This window comes from Anser brachyrhynchus, assembly GCF_964034855.1.
Source record: "Anser brachyrhynchus genome assembly, chromosome: 9".
Classification (NCBI taxonomy): domain Eukaryota; kingdom Metazoa; phylum Chordata; class Aves; order Anseriformes; family Anatidae; genus Anser; species Anser brachyrhynchus.
Window position 1 is genome coordinate 14,898,863 of NC_137703.1, and position 22,002 is coordinate 14,920,864.

The following is a 22,002-nucleotide window of genomic DNA, read 5'->3' on the forward strand; positions in this document are numbered from 1 at the left end:
GTTGGCTGAGCAACCCACGAGCTGCACCTCCCCACGGGCTGCCTGGGGTAACGCCTGCGCCCCGGGGCTGCTCCCCACGCACAGAGGGATCCCCCGCGGCCGCCCCGCGGGGAGCGCTGGGCGCTCGCCTCCCCCCAGCCCTTTGATGTGGGCAGCGAGCAGCTGACCACACGCTCCAGCTTGCAGCAGCCGACAGCAGAAGCCAAGGCAGGTAAGGCCTGGGACTTGTCCCCAGGTGCCTGGGATCACTGAGGACCCGCAGGGACAGAAAAGGGGACGCGTGGCTCTGCTCAGAGCTCAGTGCAGTGCAGCAAGTGCTGGGCACAGCACCTCTGTATGCCCTGAAGCCCACCTTGGGTCGCCCCAGGGGGTAGGGAAAGGTGGAGGTGCCACCAGCCCCAGCACTGCCGGAGCTTTCCCAGCCCAGGCACCAGATCCTGGGCGTGGGGCTGGGACCACGCCGCCTGCACCACTGCTCCGCACCGCTTGGCTCTGTAGCCGCAAGGAAACATCTCGCCCTGTGACAAACAGAATCGTGGCCCGATGCCATCGCTCGCCCCTGTGCACAGCTTTCATTATTCTAACAGCGATGATTCAGGCTTTGGAAATAGTGGTGCCATGTTTACTGTCTGGTGCCGAGGCCCCGCACATTTTAACAAGCCCATTTCTTGGAAAAAGGAAAAAGGCCGCTCGTTACAAGGACGCCTCTGGGCTCCAGCTTGCAGGGGCTGCCGGGTCAGCGCGCCACTGGGGCAGGGGCAGCAGCAGCTGCTCTCGCTCTGCCCACCCGCAAGGCGCCGAGCGCGGCTCCTTCTGCCGCAACATCCGGGGAGGGAAGGGAACAAAGACAGAGAACAATTGCTATTGTTTTTCCAGACTTTCTCAGGGCCGATTCCTCCAGTGCGTTGCTGCTACCCAGAGACGCCGGCTGCCACACAGAGGCCCCGCTACGCTTGGAGCTCTTTGGACACAGCTCGTCCCAGGGCATTTGCCACGCGACTCAGGGAGCCCAGCTCCTGCCAGCACGGACAGCTTCCTCGGCTAGGCCACCCGACACACCGAGGGCAGCCCCTGTCCCCATCTGCTCTCCGGAGCCCTGAGCATGGTCAGACAGCTCTAGGATGCTCCAGCACAGAGGCAGGAGCCCAGCCAGCACCCCAGCCGTGTGGACCCGTCCCGCTGCCATCCGTCTGCCATGCTGCGAGGCGGGAGGAAGGAGCAGAGCAGGTTGTCTCGGGGAGTCCAGCTCTTCCTCCTCTTCTCCAGATCACTGCCAACCCACACCACGAGGAGAGCTGCCTCGGCTGCCAGCGGTGCCGCACGGCCGTGAACACTGGACTCATGCTGGGCAGCGGGAGGAAACAGGCAGGGCTGCGTCTGAGCAGGGGCAGGACGAGCAAGCCCTTGATTGCACCTTGATCGCAGCTCTAATTACAGCCCTTCCTCTCCCAGTGCAGCGCTACTGCCCCTGCCTTTGAAGCCTTCCCTCGGAGAGACGACCACGAGGCTGCCGCGAGCTGCTTGCTCCCGGGGGTACTCGGTGAGAGCCAGGGGGTGCTGGAGGCAGCGGGGGGAAGGAGAGGCACAGCAGAGCCAAAACGCCGAGCCAAGGGCAGAACTCAGCCTCTGACGGCCTCTCTCACCAAAGTGGATTTGAAGACATCTGCCCTTCAGTCTGTCCATCGGCACCCCTCGCTCAGCACCAGTCATCAAACCAGCAGACAAGGGCGGCGCCGCCTGCTGAAGCAGCAGAGCAGGAGAGACGCCCACGCAAACCCATCACAGGCAGGCTCGGCAGAGACAAACCGGCCACCAAAGTTTGCTCCTGAGCCTGCCAGACTCCTGCCTGTGGCCCAGCAGGACCCATGCACACAAGAGACCTTACTGGGCCCTCCCCTAGCAGCCAAAAAGCCCCCGATTAGGCTAGGGTGGTCTTGCGAGGTCTCCAGCTTCCCAGGGCTCAACTTTACCATGAGGGTCAGGAGCTTCTTGCAAGAAATGCCTGGTCCTGGAGAGCCTGAGAGCGAGATTTGGCTCGCCTGAAGCTGTTGTCATGTCAGTACAAATTTGGGTCTCAATTTGCCAAATCCTTTTGACACGGGAAAAACCGTTTTGGGGCAAGACTCCTAACCCGGCCGTGGGCGGGGAGACCTCCCTGTGCCAGGCCCGGTATAGCCAAGAGCGTGGGTGCCCCCCGCCCCCCGGCGTGTCACGTCCTGCATCTCTGCAGCTTTGAACCCACCTCCTGCGTCCTCCCCCAGCCCCGCGCCCCCCGGGCAGGGCAGCCTGGCTGCCTTCAGCCCCCGAGCAGCAGCGCAATGCCGCGGCCCCGCAGCCCCCCGTCCCAGTGCCGGGAAGCATCGAGAGCTGCTCACGCACGCTCTGCTAGCACGGGCAGCTGCCCTGTAATAAATAACCCCCCGTCCGTATCATTAGCGTTAATTATACAGGAACACACCCCGTCACCTGCACTGCTGCTACAGTTGCGTCTCGGGGGGCACGAGTTGCTTTCGAAAGCCACCTGCTTGGTTTTCTGCTGGCTCTTACACTGCTCGTCCGTCTGAGGGACTGAGCCCAGGGCAGGACTGGGATGATGCAGGCTTGGTGCCATGGCCAGAGCAGCTGGGGAAGGGGCAGAAGCACACCAGGACCACTGGGTGCCAGCTTCCTGAGCGCTTCCCTCGCTGCACCAGCCTTCTGGGCAGGATCAATGCCCACTGCAGGACTGGGCTAACACAAACTGCAACTCGATTCAGCCAGTGGTGGCGGACAGCACCGAGCATCCCCACCCTGACAGTCCATTACAGTACTTTGGTACCCAAAATAACATGGTGCAACGCCCCAGAAGCAGCATGGTGCAAGGTGAGGAGCCCCAGGAAGAAACAGGACAGGCACTGCACTGTCCTGCTGCTCACCTGATGTTAAACTGCTCTAAGCAGGTAAGAAGTGTCTAGAACTTGGACGCTTGTCTCATTGAAAACTTAGAAACTGGTCTCGTTACGCAGTTCACATCTTAAAGAATCTGATTTGCATAAAGACACTCAAAAATACTGGGTTTGTACTTAATAACAGTTGCTAACTACCCATCAACAGATAATAAACACGTGCTAAATCTAACAGCTCAGTTGTGCTCCTGCGTGCTCCAGCTGAGAGGCCCCACGGCTCGTAGCACACGGCATGCAGCATCCTTACCAAGAGGCAACTTCAGGAGGGAAGCAAGAATCTTCCAGAGATTTCCCCACTGCATCCCGAAGGCAGCACACCACCTTCCATTCATGAGACAGCTCAAGCCAAAAAAAAAGCTGGAAAGAACCCTCCTGACGGCTCTGCCCCCAAGCTGCTGCCCTTTCATGTGGTTCCAACGCCTCTCACACAGCAGTTTGCACTTTCAAAGAACCACTTGCATGCACACACACCAAACACAATGAACGTCTTGCATCCCGCTGTGTGTGTTCTGACATCGCTCCTTCTGCCAAGAAAAAAGTGCATGTGCATAGATGTACGTATACACAAAGGCTTTAGAAAGGATGTTGCTTGCATTTTTACAGCTTTGTTGGGAAAAAAAGCTTTGTTGAAGCTTTTTTTTTTCTTTTTTTTTTAATATAGAAGCCTAAGGCAAATATAATCCAGGTAAGTTTTGTTTTTTTAAAAAAAAGTCTTCAATACTTTACTTGCGTGTAACACCTGTAGAGTTCTGACACTCCCCAAGGAATGTTTTACAGTAACTGTTTCAGCTGGAAAAAAGGCAATTGCTCAGAAAACTATTGCTACTGGCTAGTCTTACACACCTTGCTAACATGAGTACTCCTTCCAGGAAGGAGAGGATTACGCCTTGCAGGGATGTTACAGCATCGAAATGGCAGCTTCACAAGCCGGAACACCAAGGTGTTCCCCAGCTGTAAGAAGCTGTCCTTGCACGGAAACCCTCGTGGGGCAAGCCAGGCACAGGCACAGGTGAGCTCTCCATTTCTGGGGACATTGTCCAATTCCAACTGAGATTTCCATCTCCGTGTCCTTCTCAAATCTGAGAGCTAACCTCAGCACGTTTTGAGCGCTACACAAAGTCATGATTCACCTGTTGCCATAACAAGACTCACAGACATCTAAGGCCAGACACAGATCGTAACAGGACCTCTGCGAGAAGCGACTACATCAGCTGGCTACCAGATTTTTATAGTTTTCTTTGAAATATCAAGTGATTGCCATCATTAGAGACAAGGCCTGGAAAGCCCAAGCCACTGTGTCAAGCCTTACACATCTCTAAGCAACCCTGGTGGTTTACTTGCGTGACAATAAACCCTTCCCCTCCGTTGGCCCACATCAGAACTGGACTCTTTTGACCGTTGTTTGCCCATAAAAAAACACTTACTGAAATACACCGGCATACATTTATAAAAGGAAGAAATACAATCACTTTATTTTCAGTATACAGACTAAGTCCCACTGTAAAATAAAGATAACGAGTGAACACACGTAAGTAAAATACTCCGCACTTAAAAAGAGCCCAGTCTGGCCACGTCTGCTGAACACATCGTTTGCTACGCGGCGCACAGAGCTCTCCAGCATTGCTTCCAAAAGCGTCTGAGGCACTCCCAGGAGCTACACTTCAACTATCACAATTCAAAGAACCACTCTCTCTTTGCATACGAATGCTACATTTTCCTGTATGCCCTGAAATACTAGTTAGGTACAATATTATCCCGTCCTCTCTGTTCCCAGACGATGGTGGGTCCTCCTCGCACCCTTACACCAAAGGGAGAAGAAATACTTCTAAAGGGAGGTAAGCTCAGCAAGTTACAGCAATACAAACTCTTCAAAGGTGCAGAAAGATGGCATACTGTGATCTGCAGCACATGAATAGGCGGCATGGACAGCGAGACATAAATACAAGTTCTACCCACACACATGCATGCAATCGCCTCCGTGAAGCTTTCTGCACAGCGTAACTCTGTCCACAGCACACGCTTCTCCTGGAAAAAAAAGCCCTTCTTGAATTTAGCCCATTTAAAGCAGCCAACAAAATCTGATTCCACGTGTTATCGATGGGCGTGTTATTGCTTGCAATAAATTGAAGGAGATTTGGACTTAAGAGATCCGGTTGCGAAGCGCAAAGGTCACCAGCAGCCCCTAATCAGTTTCCCAGCCCACCGCAGCATCTATTTCCCACAACCTGCACACCAGACTTTGGCTACAATACTCTGCAGTTTTAAACAAGCATCTTACCATCCTCTAGAAAACACAACTGAGGTTTTCTCTGACTCCTATTTAAATACATAAGAGCAGTCAGCATCAAGTGTTACAGTTAATTGTACAAAATTCATCACATTGGTTAGCGAAGGCTCATTCACCTGAAAAGTGGGTGACCTGGGCTGTAATGGCAAAGGCAAGTAGTGCCTAGCTTTCTGAGCAGGTATTTCACATTCCCAGTGGAGCAGGCACGTTCCCACTGAATTGTCAGGCTGCAGATCACCCACCTAGCCCACGGCGAACCTGGCCAAAGTGTGTAAGAATCCAGTCTTTATATCTTGTGCCTCTAATTGAATGTAAAGTTTACACTGAATATCTTTAAGAAGCAATTAAGTAGTTTGGGGATTTCTTCTAAGAAAACACTGACTCAAAGGCTTGATACAAATTCACAGTGTAACGTAAACCAGCCTATTCTAGACCACTAGCCAGTCGCTGGGAGCGGCCACCGAGATCTTCTTTGAAAAGTCACACGGTGCAAAGCCACTTTCTACGTTAAACCACTCTGACTACAACCTTGTTTTACAGCCTCTCTGGCGAACCACACTCTTCAAATCAATTTGAAATGCTGCCTTTAGCTTAGCAAATATCATAAAGCTGACATTATTTTCTGCCTACTGCTGCTCCAGGTGCAATACTGCCTGTATGAATGTAAAACTAATTCTCCTGGCAGGTGACCTAAAACAGCGCCGTTCTCAGACAGCGGATTGGCAGAAGTGGGCTGCGGATTGCAAGTCCTCCAAGCTTTCCATACCATGAAGTGAGGTAGCAACAAATAGCCTTTGAAACAGCACTGCCCCAATATTTCTCCCTAGCAATAAATCCCTTTCCCCCACAATTTAGCGAGTAAACTAACTCCCACTCTAGTGAGTAAACTCTAAGCCTCTAGGCTTCTCTGGAGCAGCGGAAGCAGAAAAGAGATGGGAAATAAATAATGAAGGATAAGAAGTAGTAGGCCAATAATTTTGCAAAGATTTCCTTTTTGGTACCAGCACTGAGCACTGCTCTTTTTCATGTGGAGAGAAATACAAAACATTGCAGTCTTTTTGTGAGCTTAAAGTCCGAGTGACTTCTGCACAATCTGCTTGGCAATTTTGTTAAATTGTTCTCTGTCTTCCCGCCACATCTTGGAGGCATCTACATTGGCTCCACTTTCATCGTTTGGCTCTGAAACGAGAGAGAGGGAAAGGTAGGTGGGCAGGCAGGCAACTGAGCAAGACCCTCTTGCTTCTTCAACATTGCCTCTGCACTGCCACTTTGCTGTGGCTCTGGCACGCTTCCCCTACTTGGGCTTGCTGAAACAGCATTAAAGGAAATGCAGCTGTGGGATTCCCAACCAGTTCTCATTTAAATGATCACAAGAGAGTGTCACGGCAAGGTAAGAACTTGTTTCTTTAGGCGAGAAACAGGTGGCAGAGAAAAAAGACGGTTTTATTTTGCTTATGGTCTCAGCCCCTGAGCCCCAGCACGCACAAGGACTAACGTGTCACCAGTAGCGTTGTGAATAGCTCTTAAAACTGCACAGTGCTCCCTGCAAAATATTTTTTCTGGTTCTGCGGCTTCACAGACACAAAGCCCTCGCTGAGCAGGCCACCCAAACAGGCTCTGTCACTTTTTTGGATGGTTTGTTCTATTTAAAAAAAAAAAAAACACCACCATAAAATGCTTTCATTTCTGCAACATCTTTCATCCAAGGATTTCAGAGTGCTTTACAAAGTACATTAAGACCCTGTGACTCAAACACTTCTTTTGTGCAGAGGTAAGCTGAGGCACGGGCTCTGTCAAGTTCATGGTCAGCACAGAGCAGGACAATGGTCACAGGATTACACAAGTCACGCAGAACATACTCTGCCCATTTTGCTTCATACACTAGTCCAAATCCAGCACAACCCAGTTCATGGCAGACACCTTGGGCTCCTGTTTTTCTCAACACAATGCTGATGGTCCACCCTGGAACTCCAGTAGTCAGGACAGAAGATGCACAAGTCCCCCAGCTCGGTAAGCTGGGGCTCGGTAAGCTTGCGCTGTCGGCAGAGCCACAGCTGCGAACTTGCCAGCAGCCTGGAAGAAGCTGACAGTTGATGTTTTTGGCTAACTCCTCCAAAAGACACGGGGAAAAACAGGATGCGCCATCAGAGATCAAGAGGCCAAATGATTCTCCAGCAAAGCAGTCCGGGTAAGGCTGGACCACAAGCCATGCTCCTGGAGGCCCCAGGGAGCCCAGCGAGGTACTGGTCCCCACTGGGCAGCTTCCCAGCAGCAGGTTACTATCCTGAAGTGGATCTAGTTGCACGTAAGAGCCTTTCGTGCTTGCTCTTTGTTCAGCTTTGCTGCTTCTAAAACAGCATCATCATTCAAAACTGACTCTCAGGGACATGCTTTTTTTCCTTTTCAGGCAGTTCAGTGGCTCTGTGTGGAAAAAGATCCATCTTTTGGGGAGATGTACATGAGAGATCTGATCCACAGCCCTTGCGGGACCGAGGGGAAGCCACTTAAGAGGCTGCAAAAAACCACTTTTACCACACCCCTCTTCTCAAGAAGCCTTCCTTTATATCTCAAGAAGCCTTCCTTTATATCTGGGGTGGCAGAACGGGGTACATTTCCCATGCTGGCAAGCTAACAAACAGAAATAGAGGGAGCTGTCTGGTGAATCACAGAGGCCATGGACTCCTATTTACCAGACTGATTTGATCTGGCTGGTAACCCTTCAGCTGCTAAAACCAAATCCCTAAAGGCTTTGCACAGGAGCAGCTTGAGCCTCAGGACCCACCGCCTGACCATCAATCACCTTGTGCTTGGCTGCTGCTGACCCAGAAGGAATGCTGTGCAGTCGCTACAAAGCTGGAAACGCTTACTAACTCGGTCTTATTTTTTTCTTTTAAGAGAATAAATAAATATGAGGGCTTTAAGAACTCTGGTTCCTGCTGAGCAGTTTAAATGTCTTTTATCAGGTTAACATTAAAAAGGAAGGAGAAGCTCTAGCTACGCAGCAAGAAGTCAGCTGAGCTACTGCTAATAAAACAGCAGTCCTTACCTGCCAGCATGCTAACGACTGACAAGAGGATCTTTTCCACACTCTGCACAGGACTCCATCGCTCAGCGCTGCTCTCATATCCCATGGGATCATCCCCAGGAGCATGAAGAATGGAGATGCAAACTCTCCCGTCCGGGTAAACTGCACAAGAAGTACAGAGGGTTGATTGTTACTTGGAGGAAACACTTAGCCTCTCCAGATCTTTAGCACAGATGAATATTTGGACTTTGCCTTCACATAACCGATACTAAAACTTCCTTTTACAAAGGCAAGATGACACAAAAGCTGGAAGACAAAGATCTAGCAAAAACTTTGTTAAACAAGGTTACAAACTTGGGTCGTCTTCACCAAGAGAAGCTCTCTGGGAGCGCTCAGATCACTTAATAACCAACGAGAGGCTCCCTTGAAAAAAATAAGAGCTGCAGCCTGGTGGAACAAGCCAAGTATTGAGGCGCACACAGCTCCAGGTCAGTAACCAGTCTTAAAGCAAAGGGTAACAGCCTTACAGCACTGAATGTGTGTTGGAGTCCTCCACTGGACCATGACTGTAAAAAAAAGTTAAGCAAACGTGCTCTGCTGCAGCAGGGAGACAAAAGCGGTAAGGTACAAAGGAAATAATTACTCTCATTTGAGCATTACTCAGGTGCAACCACATGGGTTTGTGCCGCTTTTTTGCGCTTTTTGCTTAAAGCTCAGCTGCATGAAAGCGCATAGAGGAAAAGTAACCTATCAGCTCAGGATGCAGGCATCTTCCCCTCCCAATTTTAACCTAAGCAATGCATCCACCTCATACAACTCCTCCTCTCAGACACTGGACTCCACTGACTTGATCATTAGGCCAAAGCAAAGTTGAACAGGTAATACAGAGAAAATGGGAGTTTGAAATGCTACTTTAGAAACTTGGTAGAATCCTACGGCATCCTAATGAATTACAGCTTCACCCTGGTACTTTCGGTGCTTCTGTTCCTCCGGTGACCAAACCCACGCCACTGCCAGGAAAACAAAACAAGTGAGTGACCACTGGAAGCAGTTGTGCTTGTTTCCAGTTCCTTCCACTCAACCAGCTAATGTCTGTACAAGCCTGGGACATGTAAGCACTTTGGAAGGCTTATTGTATTTACACCCCCTCCTGCAGCCCCGGGCTGAGGGCTGGAGCTGGTCTAACCATAGCTGGAAGAGACGAAAACAGCACATGCTGAATCAGCACTTCTCCCTGCAAGTTAGGAACTCATCAGGAAAAGTTAGTAAGTTAGTTATTTTCACGTTTTTATGCGGCACCTCTTTTAAAACAGTTGGATGTCAGCAGCATAAACAAGGCAGAAAAGGTTGATTCCAGCAAGACGTACACATCTCCGCTTTGTTACTAAATGTTAAAGCAAGATTTTCAATTAATTGCTGCTTTGAAGTCACCTTTGCCAAAGCATCCATGAACATTATTTTAAGCAACAGTAGCTCTGTGATGTCTCTTGTTCCCTCCGTATGTAACTCAAAACTGCAAAGATAATGGAACGTAGATTTTTTGAACACTTTTCTTCCAATTTCCCAAAGGACGAGGAGCAATCATTTAACACAAACAGAACAGAAGCCCGGCTACCAATTTCTACAGCCTTACTGGGTATAACCAGCCCATCACAAACCCACCTGGGAAGATTCAAAGGACTACCTCTGGAGACCTCAAATTTCAATTCACATGACCCAGTCACGGAGCTTTAAAGAGCTGAGGACTGTACATCCAGTCTGTTCCCACCAACCCCCAGAGGCAGCGCTCACGTGTGGCAGGGCCGCTCTGTAACAGGTACGGGTCAGGCTGCTTGGGCTTCTCTGCACCCCACTCCCTCCTGGCCGTGCTGCAGGCTGGGCACGCAAAGCAGCTCCAAGCAGAGATCCTCAAGCCAAGCCCAGAGCTGGACTTGGACCCAGAGCATTGCACGGACACAGCGCAGCCCCACCAGGCAGTTTGGGTGAATTAGCCCTGCTGGAGCAATGTGCTGACGTGGCTGTGCTGCTTCCACGTGCCAGCAGCTGCTGCAGATGTCAGAGCTACAGAGGTGACGCCAAACTGCCTCGAACACTCTTGCACAGGTCTACGCTGGGATGTGTAGATAGAGGTCTTCCACCGGAGAACAAAACGATGGGTTTGATTGTGGACTAAATCTGTGTCAGTAGTGTTTTGAGAGGAGGAGAGCAAAATTGCAAAATTCCTTGGAATAGGATGAAATAAATGGATGCCCAGCTGAGATCAAGACTGGCGTTATACAGGTGCAGGAATGTCAGCTGAGAAGGAAACACCAGGCAGGAGGGCAGCGCTTGCCTTTTATTGCTCTCAGGTGACACAGACCTAACAGCCCATCACATCTAGGTGATGACAAACAATCTTTACACAAGCCATGTTGATTTAACAGACGTACTAAGTAACAATTTTACAACAAACACCAAGGCTGACTCCAGAAAAGAATGGTCTGTGCTGTGAAAAAGAGCTTTACGCTTTTTACCTGTCCCAGGCAAAAAAAGCTGTTAGTTGTAGGCATTGTTACTTCGATTCCTTCTTCTGAAGTCTTAAGAGAAACACAGCTGAGATATTGTCAGTGCTAGCATTGCAGCAAAAGGGACAGCAAAAATCTTTAATATTAAAAGCTTGCAAATGTGCCAGCTGCTTGGACAGAGCACTGCAGATGTCAGAACGATCACGTCAGAAGTGTTACAAAATCCTCGACTTCAGGTGAAAAAAGCCATGCTGCCAACTAAAGCTGCTTCCAAACTTTGGTCAGTATGAACAAGTTTTCACTTGTTAAAATAACACAGAACTACTTAAATACAAGCCATAGTGCAATACTGGAAAGAGTCAGTATTATTTTACTAAATCTCACATCGGGTGCAAAGCATTCATCTTCAGGCTATTTATTTATTTTACTCAGTTATGAGGATGCCCGGGATGACTTTCAAGGCAGTGAAATTGTTGGAAACTTTACTGGACTGTTTATTACCAACAGGTATCTAAGGATTAATATCGTAAAGAGAGAGTGACCCTAAGAAAGCGCAGCGTTGCTGTACAGCTGAACACTCCTACGACACAGCTGGGAGTGCCACTGCTGGTAACAACACCAGCCCTCCCGCTGCCAAAGCTGTTTCTTTAAGGTGCAAAAGCAACCCGTGCCCCTTATGTCCTGCTGCATCAGACTCACTGTTTGGATGGAACATCTCGCACGTGAACCTCATCTTCGGAGGACTCAACGGATAGTCGAGTGGGAAGCTCAGAATAGCAGGGAAAACCCCGTACTCGAAACAGGTGTCTTCAGGACCCCTAGAAACAGATAAAAAGCTATTCACCCAAGTTTTATATATTTCTTTCACCCAAATTCTTGTCTAGTGAGACGCCTTAGCTTTGGATTATATCATCCGCTCCAGAACACTGAGAGTTAAAACACTCTCACCTCACACCTCAAACTTAAATCCAAATACAGGGTTTGGGAGGGAAGGGGAAAAAAAAATAAATCAAAGCTTGCACACTAAATTACTAGGAAGGTCACAACATGGCTTAATTAGCAGGGTGTGTCTGGCTATAATTGGAGTATCTGGCTCCAAGGCATGTTCCAGGATTTGAGTGTCTGCACGTCAAGAGAAAGCAGAGGCAGGTGTGGGACTCCTGTGCCTTTGAAGATACTGCTGTGCTGCACAGAGAGAGATGTCAAACGCTGCAGCTCAAAAATAATTCAGAAAACCCAGGAGGATTCAAACTGCCAGTATCGAGCGTAACCACACATAAACACTTCACGCCATCTGATGCAAAAAATACAGCAATGGTTTGTAACAATAAACACACAGCCCAGGGACCGTAAATGCTAGGTGCAGGACAACCATGTTTTTTTACAGACCTATGGTATTTAGTTTTCACTCTCTCAAACATACACTGAGAAGAACTTCATCAAGGCTCCTGCATGAAACATTGCACTATGAACACAATAAGGAAATAAAAGTACAAATTCAAAGGGCAATCAAGTGAGAATACAAAAACAACTATTTTGCCCTCTCTGCACAAAGCATCTTTGGAAGGTAAGCAGAAGAGTTTATTTGACATGATTTATTCAAACTCTGTGAACCATCTGGAAGTTATAAAGCAAACATGATCTCCCCTGACTGGGAAGATCACGGAACGAGCTTCATCACTTAAAACCTTAGCCAGGGAAACACATGCATTGCACAGAAAGCTTTTCAAACAAGGATTATATTGTCTGGGAAATAAAGCTTACGAATGTATTCATGCCTCCACCTCCCAACCCGCAAACACATTCTCCATGCTAGAAGGAAAAAAAAAAAAATCAAAGCCAAATGGTCAAAGACTCCTTACAGCTAAGGCTGCACTGGTAACCTGCAGAGAAGAGAAAAAAAAAAAAAAAAAAGAACTGAGACTAACAAAACCTAAAGCCCTAAGTTAAACTTTGGGATTTAACTCAGCTTGGGTTTAACTCAGTTAAACCTTGGGATTCAAAAGACTTGGCTGGTCAATAAACACAAGACTAAAATGTTTTAAACCTGCACATTTACAGCAGCAGGCAAGATTAGAGACACGTACCGACGCAGAACGAAAGCTAACCCATCTCAACCACTGACGTTCCCTCTCTCGTCTTTTCCATAAATTTAGCCAGGATCCAATATTCACATCTGAGGGTAAACCGAATGCATTTTTTCATGAGCGTTTTTAATTCCAGCTGCATTTTGAAGGCTCATTGTTGAACTTCTGAGGGTATGTACATACACGCATTGAAAGCTGGTGGGTGTCTTATGTTCTGTTTTGAGAGCAAACACACAGCCTCGAGGGCTCTTCTGTCAAATATGTTAACCCAACAGGCTCCGTTGCAGGCCCTGTAATAAGTGAGCAAACTGCTTTTGTTTTAGCCATTCAGCGCTGCCAGGATCAACTTCAAAGAAATTATTCGAGTTAATCCAAGGCAGCATTTGCAACTACGGAACACCCAGGACAGCGCCACTTTCAACTCACAAAGGACATCACCACGGCCAACAAGGCACAAAGCACAGCACCTTCTGTAGCGCTGCCACCTGCTCTGTGAAGATTTCAAAGCACATCACACTTGCAAAGCCTCCGTGACTTATGGTATGATTTCCTCTGAGCTGCTACGCCAGCTGGAGCCCAGACTACCGGGTACCCGATCAGGGTTCCCCCAAGAAAAGCCCTGGTGGCATCCTTCCCTCGCAACAGAGAGCCAATAGTCCAGCCCATTCAACAAGCAGTGCCTTAAGCAGCTTTTCTGCTTTCTCAGAAAAAAACTGCTTGAGGCACTGCTTAAGGCACTCATTCTGCACAGCTCGGGACATAAATTTCTAAGAAATTCCTCATCCTAAACCTGGTTAAACAGAAAATCCTGTAAGTTCTGCGAGGCAGGCGGTCTGCATCATTCCCCCCACGCAATGCTACTCTGCAGACTTCACGGAAGGGCTGGGGCACCACTTCTCCTCCAGCACGGCGTCCAGCATCTTCCCAGCCACCACAGCACTTCACCTCCATCGCACAAGCTACAAAAATGTACTGGGAACTGACAGCAACAGTAAGGCTGGAGGAAACTCCGAGGGCCATCGGTACCCACGTGGGTTCAGTCCTGACTCGGTCACTGCGCACAGCGATCGCAGCAGCCTTTTCTGTCCTGGTCACACTTTTGGTGCTCTCACAGTCGGTCTGCTTCCAGGCAACTACAGCAAAGAGATCTAAGCAAATTCAAGAAACTAACAAAAAGTCGCATTATTCCTGCAGCATTGGTGCTAAAGATGCTGAACTCAACGCCGAAAAAATCATATTATTAACAGCTCTGCCAGCATAACATGAAAATGAGAAACTCTGAGAGTTCGATGTTACTTGAGCAAGGGGAAAAACACAGCAGTAGCGTCTGCCAAAACAGAAGGGAAAAAGCGAATTGACAAGGACAATTAATTCTATAGCCATGGTTTCAAGTACATTTGTAAAGGGCTTCTTATTTGTAAAAAGAAGCTGGAAAAAGACCAAAGCCCACAGTCGTCAGATGCTGAAAAGGGGAATTCCACACTAAACAAAACAAAAGGCATAAGCCTAATTATAGATCTAATTACCTTTCTAGAGAGGCTTTTTATAAGTTTGCTTCAATCTATATAATTTCTTTTTCAAGCAATCTTTAGGCTAACAAAGTTCTTTACAACTACATATTTTTGTGTCTTTGGGGATAAACTTTAATACCACGGCAAGCTTTCCTATGCCAACCAAAGAGGACCAAACTTCCCCTTGAAACATGAAATTCATGAGCTTGCACAACACAACGCAGCCTGTCGGACCTCACGCAGTGCTAAGGTATTGAGCAGCATTATGATAAACCCTCTCGACATGCCGGGGCTATTTATCATCATGAATAAGTCATCCTGCTGCAAAGACTTGGTTTTCATAAATATTCTAATCCAGCTCCTGTTTGATGTCTTATCATGAAGGTGCGTTTCACACCAGGTTCTGAACCTTCACTATTTGGAAAAATTATCACATTGTGTTTGCAATTCCAGATCTAATATGTAAGCTTAAAAACTATTCTGTCATTCGGTCGTGTCAGTACAGCCTTAACATTTATGTTTAACATTTATTCAGCCCTGCTGCTGCAGGCGAGAACACCGGAAATACAAATTATTATTATGATTATTTTTAAAAGGCATTAAATTTTTATTTTATCTCTGAGCCAAGCTCTTACATCATCAATCCATTAATCTCTGTAACATTACCCAGCCCACCTCTGGATTGATAGATGGGTGATGTCTTTTTCCCCCCTTAAGTCTCTCTTTTTTTTTCTGTATTTATTTGCGATGATGTACTCTAACTTTATTGAAACTGGGTGGAGAGAAGAAAAAAAAATTCTCTTTTTCATTATTATGCTACTTACCTACCTTTTGTATTCCATCTGTCTCAAATTTAAAGTCAACCTTACTTTAATTACCTCATCTGCACTTCTTTCAATCCCACAGTCTAACGCAGCACATTTGAGATTACAAAACATTCAAGAAGATTATCAGAAAAATGTAAACAAGTCGTTTAGCTTGCTTTCCAGATGTACTCAAATATTTTTACTAATAGAGTTTTGTAAAGAGATGAAAGTAACCCAACATGTTTAGAGTAAACATGTTTCTATTGTACCACAGCTTCAGAATTTAGCAGATCTTAAAATATAATTCTATTATGACACACACACAATACAGAAACCAAAAGCTCCTCCGCCTCTCATTTTACGCTGACAAAGACCTGAAGCTCAACACTCAGCACTTTAAAGGGCTTTCAAGTTTGCAGGCAGCTCCTCTGTTGTTTAAGAATTTGTTATGGGAAACATCAGAAAAAAATATTTTCTAGGTAATGAATCAAATACAAAAGTACTTCTGTGTGTCCCCCAGGAAAGCTCTCATCAACCACAAAATCTCTGCTGCTAGAAAGTATTGATGGACAAGAATTTCCTTCCACATTCCAAGAAGCGCATTAAATTCTCAGGGATTTCTGAACTCCAAGCTACGCACAACTTTCTGAACTGAAAGTAGGTACTAGAAAATACATGTTTTAGAGAGGTGCTAACTACCTGACTTACAGAAAGAAGAGAAAGCTTTGGCAGCTGCCTAACGTGAGAGGTGTGGGCTGCCATAAGCTACCTATTTCCCTAAAAGGTGTGTATCTTCAGGGGACCGAGCCAGCAGGAATCACGACCTGTTTGTCCCAGGATGTATCATTGCTGCGATGAGCAGAGGCATTCACCAACTCCTCATGTGAATCTGCCAACAAGCAGCCTTCATTCAAATCTCCGCTTACCAAGGCCTGAAATAATTTGGAGTCTCACATTTGCAAGTGAGTAGGATCACCCATGCGGCCAGCTTTTGCGGGATAGGTGACACACTACAGCTCGACAGGCTTTTGCACTGCTTGCACAATCCACAGCAACCAGAGCTACTCACCAGAGGCAGAGCTTATACACAAAGCCGCTGCGCACAACAGCAGCTGATTCAGGACATTCACGGAATTTTAAAAGATTATTTAAGTTTGCGGGGTTTTTGTTTGGTTGGTTTTTACTTCAACTGCTTTATCAGACCGATTACCTTTCACTTCTCCTAGAATAAATTTTAGTACTAAGTAATTTTAGACACTCACCTTTGTCTCCCATCGCTGATAATCTGCCTGTTTCACTCCACTTCACATGAGAAAACCTGTCCCGTATTTGCAGTTGAGCAATGTTCCCAATGGGTCTGTGTGATCTACAAGCAATTTATGGTTTCCTACAGTGTTTGTGTATACACTGTATATCCAGTGGAGCCCAAACGATGATTCCTGTAGCATTTGCAAGTTATACATGCCAAGGGTTTCTTATTATGACACCTGCACAACAAATCATCACTTGAGCGCAACCCTGCCTCTGCCCAACTGTTTAAATTCCCAATATAATTCTCAGCTTGGATCTGACAAAAAGTTCCCAGCCAAAAATAGGCCAAGGTTGATGTTAGGCAAAACAAGTACGATTATTACTTTTTTATTTTTTTAAACATTCTTCTATTAACTCACATAATCAGAGCTTCCCACTCAAAGAAGTTCTCCTCATTCATAGGACCTGTCAAGAAACAAAACAGAACAATGCTCAGAGCTACCAGAAGGTGAGGCTCCAACTTGGCAGCGCACAGACTCCGCTCAGCTCCTCACCTGCTACTATCCCTTCTGGTGGGTTCAGGGTCAGCTCTGTGAAAAGAACAAACACCAGGACGTTAACACGACCAGCAAGCCTGAGCGTTTCAGCGAGCGTCTGGGTCACCGCGGCTCAGCACGGAGGCTCCACAGCAAAAACCCTCAGGGAAAACCTCGAGGAGGAGACCGTGGGAGGAACCGTCTGGACGTGCTGTACTGGGCAAGACTCCACATCCAGCAGGCCCCAGATGACAATTTAGCTTTGCCATGCAAGACGATTTTCTAAACAAAATGATCGCAGAATCATAGAAAGCTTTGGGTTGGAAGGGGCCTTAAAGACCCTCTAGGTCAACCCCCTGCCCTGGGCAGGGCCCCCTGCCCCCAGCCCAGGCTGCCCCCAGCCCCATCCAGCCTGGCCTTGGGCACTGCCAGGGATGGGGCGCTCACAGGTGCCGTGGGCAGCGCCTCACTGCCCTCTGAGTGAAGAATTTCTTCCTAATATCTAACATAACATCTATCTTTTTTCAGTTTAAAGCCATTCGGGCACACAACCAACGTGATGAGAACGCAGGCTGTCTTCTTACAACCCCTTGGCACCGACTCAGGGTAACAAACCCCAACGCACGCACTGCTCATCGAGAGCATCACTTCCCAAGCAGTGGCCCACAGGCTACCAGCACTCACAAAATAACCGCAGAAAACTCCCTACGCTTTCTCAGGCACAAAAAAAAAAAAGAAGTACGAATACACAGCCAGGGAAGACAAAAAGTCCCGAACCAATAACCGAGAGGCCTAACCTAATTTCTGCTAGGCTATGAACGAAAGCTGCAGGTGATGCTGCACAGAACAGCACACGGATCTTTGTCAAGGAAAACTTACTGCCAAGGAAAGATAGCAAAATCTGAGTTCACCCAGCTCGCAATTACCTTTGGCACAAACCTCCCTGATTCAAGTTCAAAGCGCAGGAAATTGGAGGTCGGTGTCAGGGCGACACACACCCCGAGCACCAGGGCAGTGGCATTACAGAGCAGGTTTTCCACCCTGAGAGCGGGTCTCCAGCGCCCTGCCTGCAGATGGTTTTAGGCAAACGGAGAGAGATGTCAAGCCTGGGAGCTCCTGAACTGTGTGTATCTATTGTGGGGCACTCTCTTTAAGGAAAAAAAAAATAATAATGAGTATTTCCCCTGATTTCCTTTGAAAACCTGGGGAGCTTTGTTGTTTCAGCCCCTGTGCTGCTGGAGGCAGCATCTGGCACCAAAGCCAGGGGGCTCTTTACGGCGCTCCCCCTCCGAGAACAACCAGGGCGATGGGAAGCAGGAGGCAAATACCAGTGAGCAAAGTCTCTGCAGTGCTGGAAGTTCAATTCTCCACTTCTCCTTCTCATCCCTCCCCTTGGGGACAGGTGAAGGAGGTTTCCATCCGGAAGGACTGGAGGCAAAGCAGTACTGGCAGTGAACGGGCACAGGAGCTTTGACTGGGAAGAGCTGCTGGTCGGTTAGGAAGGAAGAGGCCCTTTTACACGTGCACGGTCACATCCTCCCAGGTGATTTGTTAAAACCTCTCTCTCTGAAGGAAACTGGGGGCACTGCTTTCAAGAGCTACAAAGCGTGATCTGCTCCAGTCCTGCCACTGCTTCTCAAACAGAAGCCAAACAAGGGTAATCCTACACGAATGCTGGGGGGGATTTTTTCCGATTATTGCAGCACGCAGCAAAAAGACTGCAATCAGTGTTTGTTTAACCTTTCCCTGCAGAAAGCCTCCTGAGGGGTTGGAAATGGAAGCGGCCAAACACTGGAACAGGCTTCCTAGAGAGGTGGTCGGTGCCCCGCGCCTGGCAGCAGTCAGGAGGCACCTGGACAATGCCCTCAGTGATGTGCTTTACCTGCTGGTTAGCCCTGAAGCGGTGGGGCGGCTGGAAAAAAGGATAAAGATGGGAAACCAGAAGAGGAATCCTAAAAACAAACAAACAAAAAAACTTTGAAGGGCCAAAGGGGAAGACCGAGAAAAGTGTCTGTGGAAAACAAAGGGGCAGCAGATGCGCGAGGAGAAGCAGAGGCTGGCAGGTAAGACGCTGGCCATTTATACACCAACAGAGCCACTTTGGGGTGTCACAGGGAGTCTGGGTGGCTGGAGAGCTTTCTGTTCACACACATGTGGTGGGTGCATGCTGGAGGAGCCCGTGGCGGCGCAGCCCACCAACCGATGCAGAACAATGTCTCTCTTCAGCGCTGGGAGCATTTGGAGCCGTTTCTAGCTTCGCATCCTCCACAAGGCATCCCGTTTGATTCGCGTGGCGGTTTTGCTGCACACAGTCAGGGGATTTGCGTCCAAACCCAGACACAATGGAGTCCCAGCTTGCAGCAGAAGAGCTAAGCCTTACTTGAAAGCTTTGCTTTTAACTCGAGTCTCAATGAAAGGCAGAAGCTGGCACAACCGGAGCGCAGTGCTTCTGCTAGGGACTGGGGGCAGATGTGGGTGCACACACCGCTGATACCTCCCTTCTCATTCTGGTGCTCGCTGCGGAGTCCTTACAGGCTGACTACAGCTCAAACAACAGGAGAGCTGAGAACACACCTTCTTGTCGGTGGGGTTAACAGAAAGACCTACTGTATTACTAAAAGAGAAGTCCAACAGCACGCCTTCTGCAAGCTGTATCCATTTAGCATGTCCCCAGGGTGATCGAGCAAGCAAAGTTCAGAAAATAGTACAGGCACGTTCCCTCAGCACCTGAGGTGCCTGAACCCAGAGCCCTGCTTCGCAAGAAGCCCCATTTCCTTCTCTCCTTTCGACTCACCGCCCGACCACACACGGCAGCCCTGGGCCTGCCACCTCCCTCGCACCCGGCCAGGCACTGGTCTGGGGGCTCAGGCGCGAGACCCCCAGGAAGGGCTCTGGCTTGGTGCCCACCCACCCAGCCAAGGTCGCGTCTGGAAGCAAGCCCTCCGCCTCCAGCTCAAGCCTGTAACCCATTTTAGATTGAAAGCATCCAGACGGTGATAAGATATCTTCGTGATCTCGTAGCAAGGAAACGATAAATGCAGAAGCAGCAGGTTCCCACCTCTTAAGTCTCACAAGCTCCTATTGAGACTGTATTTTTTTCAGGCTGTAATACTATTAAATATTCTAAATTTAGAATTAATAACAAAGGGATTATGCCCTTTCTTATACCTGCTTTCTGAAAGCTTTATCTCAATTAGCTTTATGATATATAAAAACGCTTGAATAAATACAAGACAGCAAAAAGTCATCAGACTCTAAACACGTGAACAACGTTTTAAACAAGGACAAAAAATAAATAAATTTCGTCGGTGCTCAGAGCCATCTTCCTTCTGTCTCTGCATAGAAGGGAAAACAGTGAGGTTTCAGAGCATCTCCCAGATGGAAGTAAGGCTTTTGGGTTCCAACGGGTTGAAACTTCTCACTGCATCAAACATTTTTCACCCATGGTAAAAATAAACTGATTCAGAAACGCACACGGGGAAAATTAAAGGCCAAAGCTTAAAGCCTGCACACACACACAGAGAAGCAAAGGGGCCAATCCTCAAAGCCTTGCCCTCTCCACCACTGTGCCGGCAGGGCAGAAACCGAAATTTCTCGTTTGCTTCTGTACCGCAGGTGTCCAGAAGCAGAAGCACCGTCCCCTCAGCCACCACGGATGGCATTCACTTCTCACAGCACTGTGTTTTATTACTGTTGGGAAAGGGTTTGGGAAGGAAGATCACAAACAAGATGTTATCTCCGTTCATGATAAGTTCTACATTGGGAAACTACGCAGAGAAGACTCACGTGATGCCTGCCTGTAGCATTCATTAAAACTGATTTAGATGCTGTTTATTTAGCATCACTTTTCCCTTAATAATTCATTCATACAGGACATTTGAGTTAGATCTCGGAGCCTCTCAGAAACAAAGGATCAAAAACGCTGCAGGGACTTACGTAAGAGAAAAGACAAAAGCAAAGTCGAGTCTTTTGGCAGCTGACTTCCAGGCCGGCGGTTCTGGACCGCAGCAGAAATCTGCGGGTTTCTCGGGCACGACGTAAGCACGCGTCTCACCCGCACGGCGGCCCCAGGCCAGCTCAGGAAGGGCCGCGCAAAGCTTTGGGTTGGAGTCCAGCTCTTACAGCCCGATGCCAACCTCCACCTACCAAACGAGCCTTTTTTCCCCCCTGTTCTACTTCCTTTCCTTATGCAAAAGGCCAGAACCTGAAAGACCAAAACCAACTAAGTAAACGAAAAAAAAGGAAGCTGTGTATCTTTTACGAGAAACTCACCTTCGGACAGCTCGCAAGCACGCTAGGAAATGGACTGCTCACGCTAGCAGGAGCACCCCGAGGGGGCCCCATCCCCGGGGCACCCAGCAGCAGCAGCAGCAGCAGCAGCAGGCGGCTCCCTGCTCCCTCTGGCGGGGCGCTGAGAGGACCGCTCGCCGCCACGGCGCATTGCTCCGGCCGCCACCGTCTGCGAGCGACAGCCCGTGCGGTTTTTAAACAAACGAGTCTACGTCAGCCCTCGCCGAGGCCTGGTTTAAACGCTTTTACCAGCCGCTGCTCTGTCTTTTGGGTAACAAAGCCGCGCGACGGGGGCTTCCTCGGCTGCATTTTGTTCCGCCTGGAAAACGTAAGCGGGCAATAAAAAGGAGAACGGGCCCCTCGGCCGGGGCTTCCTGAGCGGGGCCGATGGGGAGAGCCCCGGGGAGGCGCTCCCGGGACGGGACGGGGCACGGAGGGGCAGGGACCGCCGGCGGGCCCGGGTACGGCCCGGCCCTGCCCGCCCGGAGCCGCGGCAGGATCCCGTCACGGGCGGCGGGGGGAGGCCGAGGAGCGCCCGGAGCCCCCCGGGCCCCCCCCGAGCCGCCGCAGCCCCGCAGCCCCGGCCGCCCCCCCCCCCCCCACTCACGCTTGTACTCGGCCATCAGCCGCTTCAGCGCCGTCCCCGCCATGGCTCCGCCTCTGTGGTGCGGGCAGGGCCCGCCCAGCCGCGCCGAGCAGGCGCAGAGCGAGCGGGGCCCCGGCTGAGGCGAGGCCCCGGCTGAGGCGAGCGCCATGGCGG

At 49.0% G+C, this 22,002-nt stretch overlaps 1 protein-coding gene across 2 annotated transcripts; it reads right to left on the reverse strand.

Moving 5' to 3' along the window:
• Positions 1-4,388: 4,388 nt before the first annotated feature.
• On the reverse strand, positions 4,389-21,941 carry UBE2G2 (ubiquitin conjugating enzyme E2 G2). 2 transcript variants are annotated; one of them, XM_080604958.1, is made up of 6 exons: positions 21,850-21,941; positions 16,971-17,006; positions 16,836-16,881; positions 11,461-11,579; positions 8,279-8,419; positions 4,389-6,411 (listed from the first exon to the last, which is right to left on the reverse strand). In XM_080604958.1, exons 1-6 carry the CDS (start codon positions 21,890-21,892, stop codon positions 6,299-6,301), a joined length of 498 nt encoding a protein of 165 aa, XP_080461084.1. In that variant the 5' UTR covers positions 21,893-21,941; the 3' UTR covers positions 4,389-6,298. The 2 variants fall into 2 exon arrangements, with proteins under 2 accessions (XP_080461084.1, XP_080461085.1); XM_080604959.1 differs by lacking the exon at positions 21,850-21,941 and adding an exon at positions 21,225-21,561.
• Positions 21,942-22,002: the final 61 nt, after the last annotated feature.